The sequence below is a fragment of the Asterias rubens genome, chromosome 6, assembly GCF_902459465.1.
Source record: "Asterias rubens chromosome 6, eAstRub1.3, whole genome shotgun sequence".
Lineage (NCBI taxonomy): Eukaryota > Metazoa > Echinodermata > Asteroidea > Forcipulatida > Asteriidae > Asterias > Asterias rubens.
The window spans coordinates 21,613,295-21,631,438 of record NC_047067.1 but is presented as its reverse complement, the minus strand read 5'-3'; the positions used below and the strand labels follow the sequence as shown (position 1 = coordinate 21,631,438).

At 41.3% G+C, this 18,144-nt stretch overlaps 1 protein-coding gene across 2 annotated transcripts in view; it reads left to right on the top strand.

The window, feature by feature from the left end:
- LOC117291643 (low-density lipoprotein receptor-related protein 1-like) overlaps positions 1 to 18,144 on the top strand; it is a 68,547-nt gene that overhangs the window by 33,235 nt on the left and 17,168 nt on the right. Inside the window, exons 45-70 of one of the 2 annotated variants that reach the window (XM_033773486.1) lie at positions 83 to 199; positions 641 to 751; positions 1,153 to 1,308; positions 1,684 to 1,809; positions 2,421 to 2,534; positions 3,227 to 3,355; positions 3,743 to 3,862; positions 4,442 to 4,558; positions 4,969 to 5,112; positions 5,572 to 5,691; positions 6,492 to 6,626; positions 6,891 to 7,096; positions 7,660 to 7,844; positions 8,132 to 8,181; positions 8,494 to 8,641; positions 9,101 to 9,297; positions 9,872 to 10,114; positions 10,911 to 11,042; positions 13,051 to 13,170; positions 13,629 to 13,748; positions 14,252 to 14,368; positions 14,792 to 14,908; positions 15,569 to 15,688; positions 16,495 to 16,608; positions 17,173 to 17,298; positions 18,009 to 18,119. In XM_033773486.1, coding sequence (XP_033629377.1) covers positions 83 to 199; positions 641 to 751; positions 1,153 to 1,308; positions 1,684 to 1,809; positions 2,421 to 2,534; positions 3,227 to 3,355; positions 3,743 to 3,862; positions 4,442 to 4,558; positions 4,969 to 5,112; positions 5,572 to 5,691; positions 6,492 to 6,626; positions 6,891 to 7,096; positions 7,660 to 7,844; positions 8,132 to 8,181; positions 8,494 to 8,641; positions 9,101 to 9,297; positions 9,872 to 10,114; positions 10,911 to 11,042; positions 13,051 to 13,170; positions 13,629 to 13,748; positions 14,252 to 14,368; positions 14,792 to 14,908; positions 15,569 to 15,688; positions 16,495 to 16,608; positions 17,173 to 17,298; positions 18,009 to 18,119 — 3,495 coding nt within the window. Of the gene's footprint in view, positions 1 to 82; positions 200 to 640; positions 752 to 1,152; positions 1,309 to 1,683; positions 1,810 to 2,420; positions 2,550 to 3,226; positions 3,356 to 3,742; positions 3,863 to 4,441; positions 4,559 to 4,968; positions 5,113 to 5,571; positions 5,692 to 6,491; positions 6,627 to 6,890; positions 7,097 to 7,659; positions 7,845 to 8,131; positions 8,182 to 8,493; positions 8,642 to 9,100; positions 9,298 to 9,871; positions 10,115 to 10,910; positions 11,043 to 13,050; positions 13,171 to 13,628; positions 13,749 to 14,251; positions 14,369 to 14,791; positions 14,909 to 15,568; positions 15,689 to 16,494; positions 16,609 to 17,172; positions 17,299 to 18,008; positions 18,120 to 18,144 lie in introns of both variants that reach the window. The other variant, XM_033773487.1, reaches the window with a different exon arrangement.

The following is an 18,144-nucleotide window of genomic DNA, read 5'->3' as shown; positions in this document are numbered from 1 at the left end:
CCCAATAAGCTAGAGAATTGATAGTAAGGCGCTTTGCCACTCTGTTGTTTAAAGTGCTTAATAAATATGTTTTTACTTTCAGTTATCCGTGACTGTCGCCGTGGTTACTTCCGCTGCCACAATGGACGCTGCGTGCCCAATGTCCATCGATGTGACTTCTATAATAACTGTGGTGACAACAGCGATGAAAACAGATGCGGTTAGACTCGGACCAAGTTTGTGTTTAGAGTTTAATGTTCTTAAGATTCACTGAAAATCTAAGATGAAGGAAGTTAGAAGGATTATCTTGTAATCCCTTTTTGATCAAACAATAAAAATAAAAAAATCAAGCTATAAAAAAACATACCTGTGTGGCTCTTTGTGTGCATCAAAAGATAATCTTTTTTTACATTTTGAAAGTTAGATAAGCTTCGTCTTGAACGCAGGTATATATTTTTTTCTCTTCTGAATCTGTGCTCAGAATAAACATGATTTGCATGTAATTCAAATTCAAGTATCTCTTTGTAGAATGTTGCAGGAAAAACCCCCCAACTTTGTACACTTTTAGGGGGAGGGCCGGGGTAGTGAACAAGTGTACGCTTGTGAAAATATTGATAGTTGTGAATGCCCCCTAAGTTCCTGAATATTTGATTCATTACAGGTCGATGCTACGGGAATGAGTTTATGTGCGGCAGTGGAGAGTGCGTCGATGGGAAGGCCAAATGTGACACTAAACTGGACTGCAAAGACTACTCTGATGAAACGGACTGCCGTAAGTTCCCTTTGTTTCAATTGACCTAATGCATATGACGTCATTTAAAATAAGCGCCCTCGTCTGGAGGTCAAAAAAAGGTAGCTCATTGTCCCTGTGTGTGCTGTGAATAATTAGCTGCTCGTTTGTTTCGTCAAAGTTTCTGTCTAAGATGTCAGCTCGATGGCGCCAATTCAGAAGGTCCATTTCCCCATCTCTCTTTTTCTTCATTTCCTTGACTCATGGAAATTCCTTTCTTAAAAACTAAGTTACTTCAGAGGGACTCAATTCTCACAATGTTTTATACTATCAACAGCTTTCCATTGCTCATTACTAAGTAAGTTCTTAAGCTAACTATTTTTTTGAGTAATGACCAATAGTGTCCAGTGCCTTTAACGCTGATAACTTTGGTCTTTATTTAGCGGATATAACGTGTGCGGAATGGCAGGTGAGCCTGAAGTGGGTGTCTACCCCGCTGATTGGCTGCAACTCAACCTCCATCTGCATCCAACCTCAGTTGGTATGCGATGGAATCAACGATTGTGGAGACAACACAGACGAGGAAGGGTGCAGCACTGGTATGTCATTGGTTCCTTCCAAAGTAGACATTAGTTACAACTGAAATAAGCACTGGTTCCCTCCGAAACAAACACTGGTTCCCTCCAAAATAGACACCGGTTCCCTCTCAAACAGACACTGGTTCCCTCCAAACAGACACTGGTTCCCTCCAAAATAGACACTGGTTCCCTCTCAAACAGACACTGGTTCCCTCCAAACAGACACTGGTTCCCTCCATATTTGGTTATATTGACTGTATTTTTCTTTCTTTTTCTTGATGATGAAATGTGGAAATGAATTTGAATTCTGTACATTCTAATTGAGATTGAAAAGTTGTTATTTCCCCAAACAATGACTGATTGTACTTGTTGTTTTGTCAACCTTCTCATTTGAAGAACGTCCAGGGGATACAGGTTGCCTGACCAACTTCCACCAGTGCCCCAATGGTCATTGCATTCGCCAGGCGTGGGTCTGCGATCGCGACGACGACTGTGGAGACGGTTCCGATGAAACAGATTGCAGTAAGTTTTTTTTTCCAGAAAAAAGATCGGGGCCCAATTTTATAGAGCTGCTTTAGCACAAAAAGTAGCTCAGCACAACAAAATTGTGCTTACCAGAATAAGGTCACCAGCCAATATAGCATGTATCATGTACAATCTGTGACTGGTGTCCTGCTTACTTTTGCTAGGCTTACCATTTTTAAGCGCCATTTTCTGCTAAAGCGACTCTAAGAAATTGGGCCCAGAGCTTCCTGAAAGATAAAAGTTGAGCTGTAGCGCGACAAATTTGTTTTTTTACAGTCGGCATAATTACAGTTGTAGATAATTCCAGGCCTAAAATGCCTTTGCGGGGCAAGGCCATTGCTTATTTGCACAGGGCACTTCGGGATTCGGGATGTAAGGGGCACTAAGGCTAAGAATGGGGGCAATGACCTGTATACTCACTGTGTAGATTCTGGCCTTCCCCCAATCTTTGATCATTTAGAGGGGTGAACAAAAAATTGTAAAAATTGTGTTTGTCGTTGTCTTTAAACTGGACTATTTTTGCTTTTAGATACGTTTTTTTAAACCTCCTCTTGCAAAGGTTTTTTGCTGCTCTAAATCTCTCATTTTCCCCATCTTTTCTTTCTTAGCGTACACATGTGACGGTGATCAATTCAAGTGTGACAATAATATGTGCATTCCGAAAAAATGGACCTGTGATGGCGACAATGACTGCTCCGATAACTCAGATGAGACAAACTGTGGTCAGTACCCACAAAGTAATATAGACCCACTAAGAGAGGTTTGCGGTAACACCGTGTGAAAACCTCTTTGGAGTAGTGTTGGTTCTGAAAAGAACCGACGGTTAACAACTCAACGTTTCAATGAGTGCTCTGGGCCCAATTTCATAGAGCTGCTAAGCACAAAAATTTGCTTCTAGCATGAAATTTTTGCCTTTATATAAAAGGATTACTAACCAAATTTCCACTTGGTTTTCCGCAAACAACAGCTGAATACCAGTAACAAGTAATATGCAACAAGTAATATGCAACAAATGAAAATTTGGTTGGTAAACCTGTTTTTATCAAGACAAAAATTTCACGCTAAGCACATTTTTGTGCTTAGCAGCTCTATGAAATTGGGCCCAGATCATCTTCAGGGGAATGCTGTACTCTGTTGCTGGATACTAAGTTAGGAAGTACAATCATTCATACAGTGTTTTGGAAAGTATCAACTATTTGGTGCTTTCATATTCAGTACTTTCTCAAAGACAATCAGAGCAGAGCATACTGATAAAAGCATTCAGTCGTTGACCACCGGTTCTTTTCGGAACCAACACTACTCAGATTTTCACATGGTGTTACCGCAAACCTCTACTTAGTTATACTTCAACCATGCAAAGTTTTTGTTGTTGGTGTTTTCTTTGCTCACAAATAATTTGTTCGTTTTGTGTTAGACGACACAACCTGCAGCAGTGACCAGTTCCGATGTGTTGCCAACAAACGTTGTATTCCGAGGCTGTGGGTGTGTGATGGAGATAATGACTGCGGAGATGCTGCCGATGAACGCTTGGACCAAGGATGTAGTAAGTTTTCAATAATGTTTCCCTTGGCTGGCTTGAAAAACAGAGCCTGGAGCAAAGCTGCCAACTTAATATAAACCAATTTTACCATGTTTTGAAGAGAGCTGGCAACTTTCCTTGATTCTGCAGAAAGTTCCCTGAAATTATGCCAATCTTTCTATGATCAGTTGAGCAAGTTTGAAAATCTAAGCTCAATATGATTGTGTGTATTGTTTTTTCAACCTGGACAAATATAGATAATTTCCTTCGTATAAGGCGCTCAGAGTATAATGCTTTTTTAGACCTCCCTTTTCCTTATTTTAATTCCTTCACGGTTAGAACGAAGCAGCCTCTCTGTTCAATTTTACACAATTTTGATTCATGTTTATTGTGCCTCGTTTTATCTCTAAGATGTGACGCGTTGCGATGACAACGAGTTCGCATGCCTTAATGGTCACTGCCTCCAGCTTGCTTGGGTGTGCGATCGGGACGACGATTGTGGGGACGGGTCCGACGAAACAGATTCATGTGGTAAGAACTATCCCCCCAATGACATCAAGAACTATTTTATAATTTGGTTTTACCCTTACTCAGTACCCGTTACCAAAAGGTGGACATTATTTCAATGTGCCTTTAAGATCTGGATCCCAGACTCTCACCCCTAGACTTTATCTGTGCATGTTAAAGGCACTGGACACTATTGGTAATTGTCAAAGACCAGTCTTCTCACTTGGTGTATCTCAACATATGCATAACGTAACAAACCTGTGAAAATTTGAGCTCAATCGGTCATCGAAGTTGCAAGATGATAATGAAAGAACAAACACCCTAGTCACACAAAGTTGTGTGCTTTCAGATGCTTGATTTCGAGACCTCAAATTCTAAATCTGAGGTCTCGAAACCAAATTCGTGGCATATTACTTCTTTCTCAAAAACTACTCCACTTCAGAGGGAGCAGGTTCTCACAATGTTTTATACTACCAACCTCTCTCCATTACTCGTTACCAAGTAAGGTTTTATGCTAATAATTATTTTGAGTAATCACCAATAGTGTCCACTGCCTTTAAGCAGGCATTCATCGTGTCTTGAATACATTTTGATCTCTTTCAGAGTACTCGACATGTCCTCCTGACCAGTACAGCTGTGATAATGGTCAGTGTATTCATCGGTACTGGCTCTGTGACGGCGACGCAGACTGCAGAGACAACTCTGATGAAGCTAACTGCTGTAAGATTTGACCTATCAAAAATAATTTATACTACTTGGCTTTACCCATACATCGATGTGTATAAGCACTATATGCTCAGCCGTCGATTTCACAAAACTCTTCCTAACTTAAGATTAATCTTAGGACTTAGGACGAGTCCCAACCCTGCACTGTAGCTTGTAGACCTTAAGATTAATCCGAAGTCGAGATAAGACGAGTCCTAACTCTTTGTGAAATCGCCCCCAGTACTTTCCCGAGCTCTGTAAAAAAAAATTCAGATTATTCGGTTGGGATTCGAAACCACATTCTTTGCAATTCTAGAGCAGATGTTGTTATTTTCAATATGCATTTTTCGTTGATATCAATGTCTAAGAGCTTACCTTATTTGCATATATATGAATATGTATTATGATGATTTATGCCGTTCCAGCCTCTGTTGCCCCTCCCATTGGAGACTGTGATCCAGACGCCCCAGGGACGCAGTTCCGCTGTGAAAACAACGACTGCATCTCAAGTAACTTGGTTTGCGATAACAACGCCGACTGCGTGGATGAGTCAGATGAGAGAAATTGCAGTAAGTATTCCTATATCATTATGCCACCATCTTGGTCATGTTCCCCGTATCCACTAACAGTAAAGGGTGCTTATACTCATTGTACAAAAAGGAACCAGACTATTTCTCCTTCGAGCCTCGGTTTGGTTACATTGGTTTGAATCGGAGAAAAATCTAGATGGCCGCACCATGATAAAGATCGATTGCTTTTAATGCAAATCTCGAATGAAGTTTAATTAGGAACCTGGCATTCATTTTTTTTCAAAATCTCCAAAACTTTTCTTGAAAGATGTAGAGCGATCTTCATCAAAGAGAGAAAGAAATAAACTACATTGTGTCGACACCTGTAGTTTTGTTTCACCAGGTTCCAAGGGTTCACCATGTCACAATATTGTAACCCGATGGTCAACTCCAGTTTACTGCTTGTTTTGTTTTCCTTTTTTTTAAATTTTGTTTTTTAATGTCCTTCACTGTTTTCAGATGTGAATGAATGTGAGATAACCCATCCATGCCACCACATGTGTGAAGATTTGCCAACCAGCTTCTTATGTTCGTGTTATGATGGCTACAGACTGCAAAATGATAGCACTACGTGTGAAGGTATGAAGTGCAATTCAACTCGAGTCTTTCCTTATGTAACCTCTTTCCCAAAGTGAACTCTTACTCAGGGTACAGGATAATGCTAGTACCGTCTTGCCCTATTATTCTGTGCAGTATCCACATTGATTTTTTTTTTAATGCCTGCGGATAAGAACATTGGACTCGAGCATGATCCAATTTTGGGTGGCATGGTTGGCTTGTGCGTAAAGTGCTCGCCTCTCACCAAGGTGACCCCCATTTGATTCCCGGCCAGGGCCATATGTGAGTTGAGTTGTGCGTTGGTTCTCTTCTGTGCCACGAGGGTTTTCCAGACCACCCGGTTTTCCTCCCTCGGGAAAAAATCAAACACTTTCGATCTTTGGCTGTGCTCCATGGTCATAATGAGTTGATGTGGCCGGCAGCCAAAGGCGCTCTTGCATGCCTGCTTCTCAAACACGCTGTAGCCGCGTCCTTCGCAATTCAGCTCTTAGCTGCGAGTAAGGATGATTAGCCCCCCAAATTATTATTAATTATTATTATTATGATTAAGTCCATCGTTTGGATGAGGAATTACATGGAGATATCAGGTGTTAGTTGTCTGATGAAAAGGATGTTTTTATTCTATCCTCTTTCTTTAATGTAGCTTTCTCGTAATGAATAGAAAGGGCACAGATATGTACACACGGCGCACAGGATGGGCCAATGAGCTATCTAACTTTGCCCTGCAGTAAAGGGCGCCCTCCTCAAATGCTGTCGTGTGCATAAGGTTTATAAAAACTTTTAAGAAATTGTGGGTTTTTTTTTATGTTTTTGTCCGGCAGATATAAATGAGTGTGTGGAAACGCTGCCATGTTCACAGGGTTGTCTGAACTCCCCTGGGACTTTCCGTTGTTTCTGCGTCGATGGTTACGAAACGCTTCCAACTAATCCACACAAATGCGTCCTCTCTGCGACCTGTAAGTATTAAAAGAATCGGGAAATATTTGACACATTTCACAGAATAATTTCATGATAACTTGATGCATATCAGGACTCCAGATGTGTTTTTTCCTAAACATTAAATTACATCGGAGCTAAAATTAATAAACAAGAATTGAGAATTTTGCTTATGATTTTTCATTTGTGGCAACTTTTGTCAGAGCTTCTTTAAATAGTTTCTTGTTTTAAAAAAATGTTGGTTATCTCCAATTAAAATTCGACAAATTTTATCTCTCCACCAGATGAAAAGCCCCAAATTCTCTTTGCCAATCGCTACTACATCCGCTCCGTGGATTTATATGGCAATAACTATAACCTCGTACAAGCTCAACTGACTAACGCTGTAGCGCTAGATTTTGACGTCCAGGACCGAAAAGTGTACTGGTCTGATGTGACACAACAAGACAGTACCATCAGCCGTATGGACATCAATGGGAGCAATACTGAGGTAAAGATGGGGTGAGGTTAGGGTGGGGTGAGGTAAGGGTGGGGTGAGGTTACGGTGGGGTGAAGTTGATGGGGGTTGAGGTTGGGGTGGGGTGATTTAAGGCTGGGATAATGTTAGGGTTGGGTGAGGTAAGGGTGGGTTGATGTAAGGATGTGGTAAGGTGTGGTAATGTTGGGTTGAGGTTAGGGTGAAGTATGGTATGGGTTGGTAGAGGTAGGCAGGCATGCAACTCTTCCGCGTTTCCGCAGAATTCCGCGTTTTTAAAAAACTGATTAGCGCTAAGAAAAACATTCCGCGGTTAGCGCGATCTTAAGACAATTTACAACAATGCATCGTAACGCATGGTCTGGCCTCTGCCGCGGCACGCAATCCTTTCTACTGCATGCTCAATCTAAAGCCCACAGCAAGCAATGCATAGGTTTACACACTGCGTGCGGTTCAAATCCTGTACTTGTTGGTCTTTCCCAATCAGTTTCCCTTGTCATTGCTATACGCATTAAGTACACGGATAACCACCCACTGGTAATATAACGGCCTCTTTATACCCATCATGTTTACACCAGGTGCTGCACTTGGGTGTTCTCAATCCAGACGGTTTGGCGGTGGATTGGGTCGGCAGGAATCTGTACTGGTGTGATAAAGGTTTAGATCAGATCGGAGTGTCGACTCTCGATGGCCACTTCAGGAGGGCTCTTATCAAGGAAGGGTTGGACGAGCCAAGAGCTATTGCGCTGGATCCACGTAACGGGTAAGTTGTGGGGACCTGGACATGGACGGTGAAGAAACAAGCTACAAGAAGGTGGTCTGACAGGACAGTTACACTTTTGTGTCCCCTTCTTTTTATGCCATTCGCCCAAACAAGGCTAAAAGCCACTCTTGTTATGTGGATACAGGAAGAAACGTTAGTGTGAATAGAAATCGGGGGGGGGGGGGGGGGGAGCTGAAGATAGGAATTGATATTCCTCTTAAAACAGTCTAGATGTGAGTGCTATCATCTATTGGTTATAACAATTCCTTGTTGTGTTTCTTAAACAGGTTGGTCTACTGGACGGATTGGGGTGAGAAGCCTTACATCGGGCGAGCAAGTAAGTGAATCAACTAGATTTCTACCCTAACATTTATCAACTATTTGTCCACCATTTAATACATCAGTACTCTTGTTAGACTTGCCTTTACCCTACCAGAACTAAACCCTCGCCTAAACCCTTTCCCTTATCCTTGCTGTTGCCCTGATCTTTACCCTTGCCCTAATCACTGCCCCTACCCTAATCATTACCCTTCCAGTGACCCCTACCCTTTCTTAACTATTAGGGGCGGCCTCTCTTGTACTATGAGATACCTATCAGAACACAAGCAGCTTGGCATTGTTTTATCTTATTTTCATTTGATTTTTCCAGGTATGGACGGAGCTAGAGCTCAACGCCTCGTCGAGGACCACTTGAAATGGCCGAATGGTCTGACCATTGACTACACAACGGACCGTGTGTTCTGGGCTGATGCTCACATGGACAGGGTTGAGTTTGTGGAATGGGACGGAACAAACAGGTACAGTATCCTTTCCTTCCAATTTAGTTGACCTGGGCTCAATTTCAGAAAGCTGTTAAGCAGCAAAATTTTCTTTGCTAAGCAAGAAATTACCAGGGTACTAGTCCTTACAATGGTAACTTTATGGTATTCTGGCTGGTATCTTTACTTTGATAAGCAGCAAACTTTTTTTTTTTTGCTAAGCAAGTATTTGTGCTTTAATGCTTTTTGTGAAATCTGGCCTTTGTCCAAGACATCATAACTTACTTTAAAATGTAGTCAATATATGAAATAGACCCTTCTATCGTTGTGCTGCCGTCTTTATTTTCACCCATTCAACTCAATGTAACCAAACCGATGCTTGAAGGGTAATTAGTCTGGTTCCTTTTTGTACAATGAATAGTAGCATTCAATACTGTTACTGGATACAGGGAACACGACCAAGATTGTGATGAATTTCCTCTTTCCTTCTCCATTCAGACAAGTGGTTATCAGCCAAGGCATCCCTCACATCTTTGCCATCTCATTGTTTGAGGACTGGCTCCTGTGGACGGACTGGGAGAATAAGACCGTAGTCAGAGCTGATAAGTACACCGGGAAGAATCGAACCACCCTGGTGACTACCGTGCATCGACCAATGGACATCCACGTTTACCATCCACTCCGGCAGCCACCAGGTATGATTGTTAACCCTCTTACTATGGTACTGATTACCAGCAAGTTGATCGACCTATTGTGGTGTAAGATAACAATTAACTGTGAATAGTAGTCTCGCGGGTACAATGATGTATGAAATCCCTTGTGGAGGAGTGTCGGTTCTGAAAATAGCCGGTGTGGTCTCAACGTTTTGAACAGTATACTTCTTTTTCTCTCCTGATGACAAGCAGAGTATATGCCTCTCTTAATATTCATGCATGATGTCATAATTCTTACCCAAAATGAGGTTATAGGCGCACGTCTGCCACCACTTGCAGTGCCTGCGCCTATGGCCTCGTTTTGGGTTAGAATTGTGACATACTCATGCATAAATATTAAGAGAGGCTTATACTGTTCGAAACGTCAAGACCACACCGGTTGTTTTACAACTCCGCATTGATAGGATGATTACAACGTATCAATATATCCCCTTGGTCTGCAGTACTCTTTGTGTCCCTCTTTGTGTCCCTAGAAAACCCTTATTCTTTAAATCGAGAGCTAGTCTGTGGCTTATCGTAGAGAAACAATCAAGATGTCCCTTCTTTCTCCTTTCAGCCATGTTCAACCCATGCAAGTACAAGAACGGCGGCTGCAGCAACCTCTGTCTTCTCAACGATCGCAGCGGTCGCACCTGCGCCTGCCCGACCAACTTCAACCTGTCCCCCGATGAGATGACGTGTGTCTCTAACTGCACCTCTAGTCAGTTCATCTGTAACAATGACAAATGCATCCCGTTCTGGTGGCGATGTGATGGACAAGACGATTGCGGGGATAACTCTGACGAACCGGAAGACTGCCGTAAGTTTGTTTAGTTTATAGGCAAGGAGACGTTTCAAACTGCGGTACTAGAGTTTGAACAAAAACGCTCCCTATTTGTAGCCCTTAACTCTTACCCTCACCCTATGGGTGGCATGGTTGGCTTGTGTGTAAAGCGCTCGCCTCTCACCAAGGTGACCCCGGTTCGATTCCCGGCCAGGGCCATATGTGAGTTGAGTTGTGCGTTGGTTCTCTGCTGTGCCACAAGGGTTTTCCAGACTATCCTATTTTCCTCCCTCGGGAAAAATCAAACACTTTTGATTTTAGCTGTGCCCCGTGGTCATAATGGGTTGATGTGGCTGGCAGCCAAAGGCACCCTTGCATGCCTGCTTCTTGAACACGTTGTAGCCGCGTCCTTCACAATTCAGCTCTTAGCTGCGAGTAAGGATGATTAGCTCCCCAATTATTATTATTATTAATTATTATAGCCCGATTACCCTAGCCTTATCCCTAGACCCCTTAAAACCGTAACCTTTATCTAACCCTTGCCCTAACACTATCTCTATCCCCTAACCCTTACCCCTAACCCCTAACCCCTAACCCCTAACCCCTTACCCCTTACCCCTTACCCCTTACCCCTAACCCCTTACCCCTTACCCCTTACCCCTTACCCCTTACCCCTTACCCCTTACCCCTTACCCCTTACCCCTTACCCCTTACCCCTAACCCTAACCTATTTCTTATCCCAATACTCTTACCATAGCCGTATCTTTAACCTCTGACCCTGGTAGTATTCATGATTCATATGTAATTTTCCATTTCATTGTTAATTGTAAAGGTCCGTTCTACTGTGTGGTTGGCCAATTCCAATGTGCCAATTCCACTGAAGAGAATAAAGATTGTATCAACCCGTCCTATGTGTGCGACGGGGAGAACGACTGCAAGGATGCGTCTGATGAACTCAGTTGTGGTAAGTCGCCCTAATTTAGGCTTGATTTCCAATCGAGCCCCTACGAAGAAGGAAAAAGCAAAATTGTGATTAAACAGCTTGAAGTGTATTAAAGCCTCAACCACCAGGTGTACATGTAGTGCAGCCCTTATACTACATGTATATACAGTTTTCATGTAGTGCAGCCCTTGTACTTCATGTATATACAGTTTTCATGTAGTGCAGCCCTTGTACTTCATGTATATACAGTTTTCATGTAGTGCAGCCCTTATACTACATGTATATACAGTTTTCATGTAGTGCAGCCCTTGTACTTCATGTATATACAGTTTTCATGTAGTGCAGCCCTTATACTACACGTATATACAGTTTCCATGTAGTGCAGCCCTTGTACTTCATGTATATACAGTTTTCATGTAGTGCAGCCCTTGTACTTCATGTATATACAGTTTCCATGTAGTACAGCCCTTGTACTTCATGTATATACAGTTTTCATGTAGTGCAGCCCTTATACTACATGTATATACAGTTTTCATGTAGTGCAGCCCTTGTACTTCATGTATATACAGTTTTCATGTAGTGCAGCCCTTGTACTTCATGTATATACAGTTTCCATGTAGTGCAGCCCTTGTACTTCATGTATATACAGTTTTCATGTAGTGCAGCCCTTATACTACATGTATATACAGTTTTCATGTAGTGCAGCCCTTATACTACATGTATATACAGTTTCCATGTAGTGCAGCCCTTGTACTTCATGTATATACAGTTTTCATGTAGTGCAGCCCTTGTACTTCATGTATATACAGTTTCCATGTAGTGCAGCCCTTGTACTTCATGTATATACAGTTTTCATGTAGTGCAGCCCTTGTACTTCATGTATATACAGTTTTCATGTAGTGCAGCCCTTGTACTTCATGTATATACAGTTTCCATGTAGTGCAGCCCTTATACTACATGTATATACAGTTTCCATGTAGTGCAGCCCTTGTACTTCATGTATATACAGTTTTCATGTAGTGCAGCCCTTATACTACATGTATATACAGTTTTCATGTAGTGCAGCCCTTATACTACATGTATATACAGTTTTCATGTAGTGCAGCCCTTATACTACACGTATATACAGTTTTCATGTAGTGCAGCCCTTGTACTTCATGTATATACAGTTTTCATGTAGTGCAGCCCTTGTACTTCATGTATATACAGTTTTCATGTAGTGCAGCCCTTATACTACACGTATATACAGTTTTCATGTAGTGCAGCCCTTGTACTTCATGTATATACAGTTTTCATGTAGTGCAGCCCTTGTACTTCATGTATATACAGTTTTCATGTAGTGCAGCCCTTGTACATGTACTTCATGTATATACAGTTTTCATGTAGTGCAGCCCTTATACTACATGTATATACAGTTTTCATGTAGTGCAGCCCTTATACTACATGTATATACAGTTTCCATGTAGTGCAGCCCTTGTACTTCATGTATATACAGTTTTCATGTAGTGCAGCCCTTGTACTTCATGTATATACAGTTTTCATGTAGTGCAGCCCTTATACTACATGTATATACAGTTTTCTTACTTTTTTTCCAAGGGCCAAATATCATGCCTGGTTTGACTATAACTCCTGAATGGGAGACTTTTGGGACGCTTGGTAGCAGCAGACTTACCAGGTAAAATCCATTGTCTCGGTAATGTTCGCATGCTCAGAACTACGTCAACAATGATAATATACTTGGTAAGTCTGCTGCCACCTAGCGCCTCAAAGTCTTCCATTAGGCATGATAGCAGAGAGACAAAATGTACACCTGACTCTGCCTTTCATATCCCTGCATCAGAATATCAAACTTATTTGGCCACTTTGCGCAATCTTCAGCCTGGAAAATGGCCAGCAAAAGGGTACTCTCTGAACGCTCTTCAAAAGCCTCTTAGACAGGATTTTCATACACAGAGCTGTCAGAGAGACAAAAGGTGGTAAAATGACCCTTGGAATAATGCTTGATTTAATCCCTTGTGTATTTGTACAGAGCGCCACACATGTATGCCGAGCCAGTGGAAATGTCACAACAGTAGTCGCTGTATTCCTCTGTCATTCCGCTGTGATAGCTTCGAGCATTGTCCCAACGGTGAAGACGAACAAGATTGCCGTAAGTCTTCATTTTATTCTTAAATCCTTGTGCATTGTTTCTAGTGCATTATTAAATGTATCTACATTTTTGAAACTTTTAAATTTTGTTGATATTTGTGGTGCTTTTAAACTTGTGCTAGCAATGTAATTTCTTCTTTTTGGAAAGTAATCATGTTTCTTTGTCTTACGTCTTATGACCTTTAAGGTCTCCAGGAAATTTATTTTAAAATAGAAGGTATTTCTGATAAATCTTTGTCCGAGTAAGATATACAAACTTTGGTGCCACTTCCATTGGAAAATCTTAAAGTCTATGGGAAACTTTTCAAGGGGCTCTAAAGCTTAGACCAGGTCAACAGACGCCACTGCCTCCGTTTCGCCGTGTAACTCCAGGTCTGAAAGATGATCCTCTTAGCTTGAAGGAGCGTCTTCTTTTTTAAATTTTCTACTAACTTGAATACATTGTTGTTTCTTTATCAGCCACACCTACTTGCCGTGAGGGGCAATTCTCTTGTCTTAACGTCCACTGCATCCCTGAAGTCTGGAAGTGTGACGGTGATGATGATTGTGGAGACGGGAGCGATGAGCCAGATACTTGCGGTAAGGAAGGGCCGATAGTTTAATTATTGTTTACACATTTCTGTTTTCCCTCCAAAAGAAAGTCACTCTCAAAAAATGACGATGATAGTGGGAACAGGACTTTTTCTCTAACCCCCCCCCCCCCCCCCCCCCAAAAAAAAAAAAAATAATAATAAATAAATAAATTAATATATATATAAAAATATAGAAAAAAAAAAAATAAAATAAATATTCTTGACTTTTGGACCATATTATTTTTACGAGCTGGATGGTCTACTAGAAGACGCACACGACGACCCTTCCATTGCAAATAAGTCTAAAAATAAGGCCCATGACCTTTGCATTGCTAGAGCAGATGTCTTACCACTAGACCATCAAGCTAGCCCGGTAGCTAGAGGCAGTTTTAATCCTAAGTGTTAGCAGCGGGTACCGCAACAATACTTTTGCTTTGGGATAAAGAATATTATTTTATTTTTTAACATTTATTTTGAACCTTTTTTCTGTTTTTGTTTTTGATTACTCAGAAGCGAGGACGTGCCCAGAGAATCACTTCACGTGTAATAATTCCCACTGCATTCCTGATCGATGGCTCTGTGACTTAGAAAATGACTGCGGTGACGATTCAGATGAAATTGACTGCGGTAAGCTACTGCTGCAAATATGTTTAGCGTCTTTAGACCTGTCCACTTGTTGTAATAACTCTTTAACCTAGTAAATCAAATTTGTGGGGTGTCATGGGTGGCTAGTGCATTAATTTACTGCTTGCTTCTTTATACCACTATAAGGTTCATTGCGATTCAGAACCGCAATGTGTTATGGGTAGGCAGAGGGGGCATTCGACGGCGCGGTGTATGTTGTAATGTACGGCGTGTGCACGCATAGCCTATATCTCTGTGTGGGTTCAACAGTCCCCTCTCTTGAGATTTTGCTATTCGTGATGAACCTTATGGCCATGGTTTGATTGCCGGCTCATATTTGAGTAGATTTGTGCATTGGTTCTCTACTGTGCCCCAATGGTTTTTCTTAAAACGTCTCCCTTCTTCTACCCCTCCCCCCATTCACAGGTAAACTGACGTGTGCTGCCGATCAATTCCATTGTCTGAATTATCGTTGTGTCCCTCTGAATTGGCGATGCGATGCCGATGATGACTGCCAAGATGGGTCGGACGAAGATGACTGTGGTCAGTGGATAATTTTTAGATAAATTAACCCTCCTACTCTGTGACCCATTAATAAGATTTGCACAGTGCCAAATGATATATAAGCTATCTGTCTTTGTTAAAAACTTCAGAGCCCAGGTCCTTGACTCGTATTCATAGCTAAGGTGTAATGTGTCAGCTTTATTTGCTGGCCTTGCATCACACTTGTCTTGTCTGCTTCATTGTCCTACATCCATGTTATCGTACCTGCAGGGTTTCAAATGATATAATATATCATATACTCTGCAATATGATAGCATATCTAAAACCATAGTCAGCCCCAGGGAATGAAACAAACTCCCTATTCACATCAGAGACACTTGTGTCCTTAAGCAAGACACTCCAACAAATTCTCCTTACTTTCCTCTTTTTTTATTTCTGTCTAGCTTCTGCTGTAGATTCTGTTATAAGTTCGCTGTGAAGCATTTTGATCTTTTTAAAGGCGCTTTATTAATACTTATTATTATTATTAATTATTGAAATTTTGTAAATCTGAGCAGGGTTGTGTTCTCAATAAATTATTCCACATTAAAAAAAAAAAAATCTATTTGGGAATTTAAAGTGGACCAACCGGAACTGAGATACAGTTTCTGATGATTTTTATATTGTTTTATTTCCTGTGGCCTGCTTGCCCTACCTTAGACTTCACTTGCACCACCAACCAGTTCACCTGCGACAACAACGAGTGTATCCCTCAAGAATGGAAGTGCAACGGTGAACTGAACTGTGCTGATGGTTCTGATGAAAACCAGGCGGTTTGCGGTACGTTGGATTCTAGAAACTACTTGTAGCATGTCAAAATAAACGGGTACCTGCGAGGGGAGAGGGTAGAGTTTGTTTTGTGTATGAAAAAGCCACTGGAGCCCCATGGTAGCTCAGGGCTGTATACTCCTCAGGGAGCTGAGAAAGATGAAATGATATTGACCTAATGAACAGGGCACTTATAAGAAACCTCTCTTGCACCCCCACCAGAGTCGTGCCCAACCAAGTAGATTTTAGAGGGACTCTATTTGTTCCGATCTTCCGACTGCTAGCGCGTCCAGTCGCTCCTAACTGTTTCAGACGTCGACCTTTTCATGTAATTATTTCAGAATTTGGTTCGGCTTGACTCTAGTGCGCCTGTCTGAAACTAGTGTTAGTTACTATTAAAGCCATTAGACACTTTCGGAACAGAAACAACAACAAAAGTTCACAGATTTACAAATAACCTACAGGGTTTACAGAAGGTAATGGTGAAAGACTTCTCTTGAAATAATATTCCATGAAATGCTTTACTTTTTGAGAAATTATTAAAACAATTATCAATTCTCGATGAATTACGGTTTTATTTTAAACACATGTCATGACACGGCGAAACGTGCGGAAACAAGGGTGGGTTTTCCGGTTATTTTCTCCCGACTCCGATGACCGATTGAGCCTATATTTTCACAGGTTTGTTATTTTATATATAAGTTGTGATACACGAAGTGTGAGCCTTTAGACAATACTGTTAACCGAAAGTGTCCAATCAATGTGCAGTGATTTGCTAATTTTGCTTTGATTGATTTGATCGATGGATGATTTTGCAGATTCTATCCAGTGCACACCGGATGAGTTTAAGTGTGAAAATAACCAGTGCATCTGGAATCGTTGGCACTGCGACGGTGATAGAGACTGCAACGACGGGTCAGATGAGAACGGCTGTAAGTATCGGGACCAAATTTCATAAAGCTGTTAAGCAAGAAATAATGGTTAACAAATTTCTTTGCTCAGCAAAAATTGAGTCGGGCACCAGCCGCAACTTAAGTAATTCGGGCTGGTAACCTGTTTCTGCTAAGCCATACTGTTCTGTGCTAAGCAAGTTTTTGTGCTTACGGGCCTTATGAAATTGGGCTCAAAGCGAGGGCCCAATTTTATAGAGTTGCTTAAGCAGAAAAGTAGCCAAGCACAAGAAAATTATGCTTAGCACAACACAGTAACAAGTCAATGCATTTCCCACATGTAATAAATGTGACTGGTATCCTTCTTTTTTTCCCGGCCTAATCTATTCCAACTGGTATGTGTCAAAAATTGCTTAGCACAGACATATATGGCTTAGCAGATACAGGTTACCAGTGAAAAAGGTCATGTCTTTCACATTGCGATGACTGTGTCCTGTTATTAATTTGGCATGACAAGTAAGCTTGGAACACAGACAAATATTGCTATAAAGCAGATACAGGTTCGGTAAAACCAACTTGATTAATTTTGGTGTTGTCGAATTAAAGGTATGGAAAGGACATGCATGGAGTCTGAGTTCCCGTGTAACAATACGCAGTGCGTCCCTCGACAGTGGCGCTGTGACGGAGAAGACGACTGCGGTGATAACTCTGATGAAGATCCTGGTCTTTGTGGTAAGAAATAAGTGGACTAAATTAGGCTAGTCTAAAGGCTGTCTCACATTAATTTGTGTTGAGAAGTCGTTGGGCTGTTTGGCCAGTCTAAGAGCTGTCTCACATTTGCGGTGAGAAATCATTGGACTATGTGGCCAGTCTAAGAGCTGTCTCACATTTGTGGTAAGAAATCATTGGACTCTGGCTAGTCTAATGGCTGTCTCACATTTGTGATGAGAAATCATTGGACTCTCTGGCTAGTCTAATGGCTGTCTCACATTTGTGATGAGAAATCATTGGACTCTGGCTAGTCTAATGGCTGTCTCACATTTGTGATGAGAAATCATTGGACTCTCTGGCTAGTCTAATGGCTGTCTCACATTTGTGATGAGAAATCATTGGACTCTCTGGCTAGTCTAATGGCTGTCTCACACTTCATGTGAATCAACATTAAATGGAAGGTATACGTTTGGTATTCACTTTTAAAATTAATGGCAATAAAAACCTTTGGTTAGAGAGATGTGCAGCAGCTTTCGATAGTATAAAGTATTTTGAGAAACATTTTCATTTTGAAGTATGGTGGTTATGTAAAAATATAACAGTTTTTATGCCTCAAAATTTGAATCTGAGAAGCGTTATTGCGTTAATTGAATTATCTACCAAATCACTTTCCCCTACGATATATTACTTGATTTTTTATCTAAACATTTGTCTGTTTTTTTTTATTTCAGCCAAGCTGTCCTGTTCTCCAAATAGATTTCAGTGTAGTAATCATATCTGTATTTATCCTTCATTGGTGTGTGATGGACATGATAACTGTGGGGATAACAGCGATGAGGATTGTAAGTTATTTAAAGACTGCCTATA